The 3,349-nt window shown below is 36.8% G+C and overlaps 1 protein-coding gene across 1 annotated transcript; it reads right to left on the bottom strand.

Annotated features, from left to right (window-relative positions):
• On the bottom strand, nucleotides 310-2,896 carry LOC109229448. The gene is made up of 3 exons (XM_019394887.1): nucleotides 2,264-2,896; nucleotides 1,043-1,228; nucleotides 310-890 (listed from the first exon to the last, which is right to left on the bottom strand). Exons 1-3 carry the CDS (start codon nucleotides 2,714-2,716, stop codon nucleotides 609-611), a joined length of 921 nt encoding a protein of 306 aa, XP_019250432.1. The 5' UTR covers nucleotides 2,717-2,896; the 3' UTR covers nucleotides 310-608.

Below are 3,349 nucleotides of genomic sequence, written 5' to 3' on the forward strand. Positions count from 1 at the left end.
AGAAACTTAGAGAATAAAATGCACTATCTCTATCTAATTAGAGAATAAAATTCTTCTCCTTGTACCTTCTTCCCATGTCCTCCATATATAGAGCGTTCAGCCATAGTTTATGTTTGGTGTTTCTTTGTTTTCCTATAGGAGATGGTAAAAATTTATCGATCCACCTTTACCCATTTTTAGGTCTACGAGATCTATAAGTTCTAACAACAATTTAAATCGTACCATTAAAAATAATCAATTATATATTCTTTTCAGTATCAAATTTTCAGCAAAACAGAGAACAAAAAGAAAAATGATGAAGGCCGCAAGAAACCACTAACATTACGGTATTAATTTAATAATGCTGCAATTCTTCAAACAAATAAACAATTCAATCTACTGTGTGAGACATAATATTACACAGGATAAATTAACATATCAAATAATCCCTCTTTTCAATTCCTATAAAAAAATTGGCTGAACAATTCAAGCAAAGCCATATCAATTTCAGCCTGTACTCTTCATTTTCCACCCTATTAGACGTTGTCCGGAGACTCCCACTCACTACCCATCTACTCTTCTTCATTGACAATAAAACTGGAAAGCTCAGAACTTTACCAACTGCTTAATCAAGTATATGTACAATTCTTTAATTTGATGGCAGCATTAAGCTTCTTGGGATCAAAATTAATTGAACAATCAATGGTCTTGTAAAACTTAGGCTTCACCAATTTACCCAAAACATAAGCTCTTGATTTTAGCATGAAGTTCAATTTAAGTGTCACAGGCAGGCTTGTCGTCCCAGTTGGGGTGCTCAAACTTGCTCCACTTCCATACAAAGGAATCTTATTCCCTATGAGTGATACGGATACAACTCTTTGACTCTTTCTTGATTGGTAGAATTTCTTCACCTATTTAACAAAATCAGGAAACATCATTCTACTATAAGTTGGAAATAATGTGGGACATGGGGGATGCGTTTTAGTCAATCTCTTTCGTCGCAACTAATAGTAATATATTTATAAAACAGTCGATGCAGTGATACGCTAGATGAAAGACTTACTGTTCCTGATCCAAGAGTGAGTTCTGAATAGGAGAGATCAATGGGTGATGATGTAACATGTACACCGAAGAATGTTCCAGTGTTACGATAAAGGAATTTCACGGTAGCATTCATGGAGATCATGTCAGTGGCTACTCCTGTACCGTCAGAACCAGCTTGTATACCGAATCTGTCAAATTTGATGCTCTGAAAACACATTAAACCGATCAATCTCTATCTATTTAACAAAATCCAAATGATACAAGAAAATATCACATCAAAAGCTCTGATGGTCAACCCTGAGGGTAGCTCAACTGGTAAAGGCCTGAGGACAAAGTCCTTCAGGTCGCCAGTTCGAGCCCTGCAGGGCCACTGGAGGCATTACAAACCGGCCGCGTCTCCAGGGGCCCGTGGAACTAACCGTGGTGCACGCATTGAAACAGCGAGTCCCGGTGGGTACACCTAGTTGGGTTCGCAAAGCGATGCTCGGAAACCACGATTAAAAAAAAAAAAAAAAAAAAAAAAAAGCTCTGATGGTCTGTAAACACAATCCATCATATACCCATTTCAAAACTCACTAGAGAATCAAACTTGATAATTTAACTGGGAATTATTGTCCCAAGGAACAAAATCATGAACAAAATAAATTTGATGCTCTGGAATCTCAAATACCCATTCCAAAAACTCACTTAAAATTAACTGGGATTGAAATAACAAAATCCAATAGTAGAGAACACATCACACCAGCAACAACTAAATTTGATGCTCTAGAAACACAGACATCCGAATTCTTTGGTATCTCAATTTTTTTTATCTTTTTAATTGAAAATTATAGCCTCATTTTAGCGAAATAAAAAATGGTAGAAAACAGAATAAACCTGATGCTTTGATAATACAATCCAACAAACAGCCATTTCAAAACTCACCTAGAATGATTAATCTGTATCCATTAATGTCGGAATGAAAGCCTCAAGCAACAAAATCAAGATGGCATACAACACATCACACCAAAAAAGAAAAACATTTGATGATCTGAAAACAAAAACAACAAATACCCCCCATTTTCAAAACTCACTTAAAAATGATCAATCCGTTCTCTATATATGGCAATTACAAAATGAAGAACCAGTCACACAGTAAACAAAATGTAGACACGCTGTATTTTTGTTAAAAAATACTGCTATGTAGATCCGTCGACAACTAAGAAATTCAGAGAATGAAATTGAAGAAAAATGGACTAACCCGCATGGTGATTTTGGGCTTCTGAGGACGACTAGCACCCCAAAGAATGAGTGCAAAGAAGGAGAAGAGAATAAAGAAACCAATGATAAAGATAACGAAATAACATCTACGTGGCAGAGGTTTACCATGGGCCTCATCATCAAGAAGCCCTTCTTCTTCAATGACATCACATTTCTTTTGCCCTTTCCTCATTTGCTGCTTACCGGCATCGTTGGGGTTGATCTTCCGGGAGCCGGAGAACCGGCTGGAGGAGGACTCACGAGAGTGGTGGCCCACCGAGTGGGGTGGGGACCCCATAGGGCTAAGGATAGGGGTGGAGTGGAACGACGTCGTTGTGTTCTGACCATCGTGAGAGTCGCGCGATGGGCTCTGTACGTAGTAGACTGGTCGATGGTTGTGGTCTGGAGAAGATGGAGCTAGGCTTGTAACCTCCGAATCTGTTTTTGTATGCATTTTGTTTTTGGTTTGATCAAATGAGCAAACTAGTGACACTGGTTAGGAATTGAAGAAAGAAGTAAAGTTAAGGATTTTGCTTTCACTATTCTTATATAAAACTCTACTATAGGGTAATTCTTTATTGAAATGTGAATTAATAATCTGAAATGAAATGAATATAAGTAACCTTTTAATTAAAACAATCTAATAGCAGTAATGCTCGAAAGTATTGATGAATCTAGTAATTTAAAGGTGCTAGAATTTCTTGCTCATAAATTTTAAATTTTGATTTTGTATTTAAATTATGGCTATAACTCTGGCTCGAAAATTGTTTTAAACGGCTAATGCCTTTAAATAAATCCGTTAGCGACAACAATTACTTTGCTGTGAAAAATTAGGTCTAATTTTCTATTATATAATTGATATTGTTTGCTTGAACAATTATGATCGTGGAAGCTTTAATCTAAATTGGCCACACTAATTAAAAAACTATAGGACAAGAGTGGGTTGCTCAACTAGTGAGTACCCTTCACTTCCAACCAACAGGTTGTGAGTTCAAGTCAGCCCTAGAGCAATATGGGTAGCTCTCGGAGGGAGGGAATTAAAAAAAAAATAATTAAAACACCATATTGTCTCTCGCCATGTAATTAG

Source organism: Nicotiana attenuata, chromosome 7 (genome assembly GCF_001879085.1).
Source record: "Nicotiana attenuata strain UT chromosome 7, NIATTr2, whole genome shotgun sequence".
Taxonomy (NCBI): domain Eukaryota; kingdom Viridiplantae; phylum Streptophyta; class Magnoliopsida; order Solanales; family Solanaceae; genus Nicotiana; species Nicotiana attenuata.

Excerpts from the sequence above, each read along its gene's own strand:
- LOC109229448 (XM_019394887.1), bottom strand. The coding sequence starts at position 2,716 with ATGCATACAAAAACAGATTCGGAGGTTACAAGCCTAGCTCCATCTTCT. Across the intron at positions 1,229-2,263 it reads AGCCCAAAATCACCATGCGG|AGCATCAAATTTGACAGATT; the intron begins GTTAGTCCATTT and ends ATGTGTTTTCAG. Across the intron at positions 891-1,042 it reads TCACTCTTGGATCAGGAACA|GTGAAGAAATTCTACCAATC; the intron begins GTAAGTCTTTCA and ends TTTGTTAAATAG.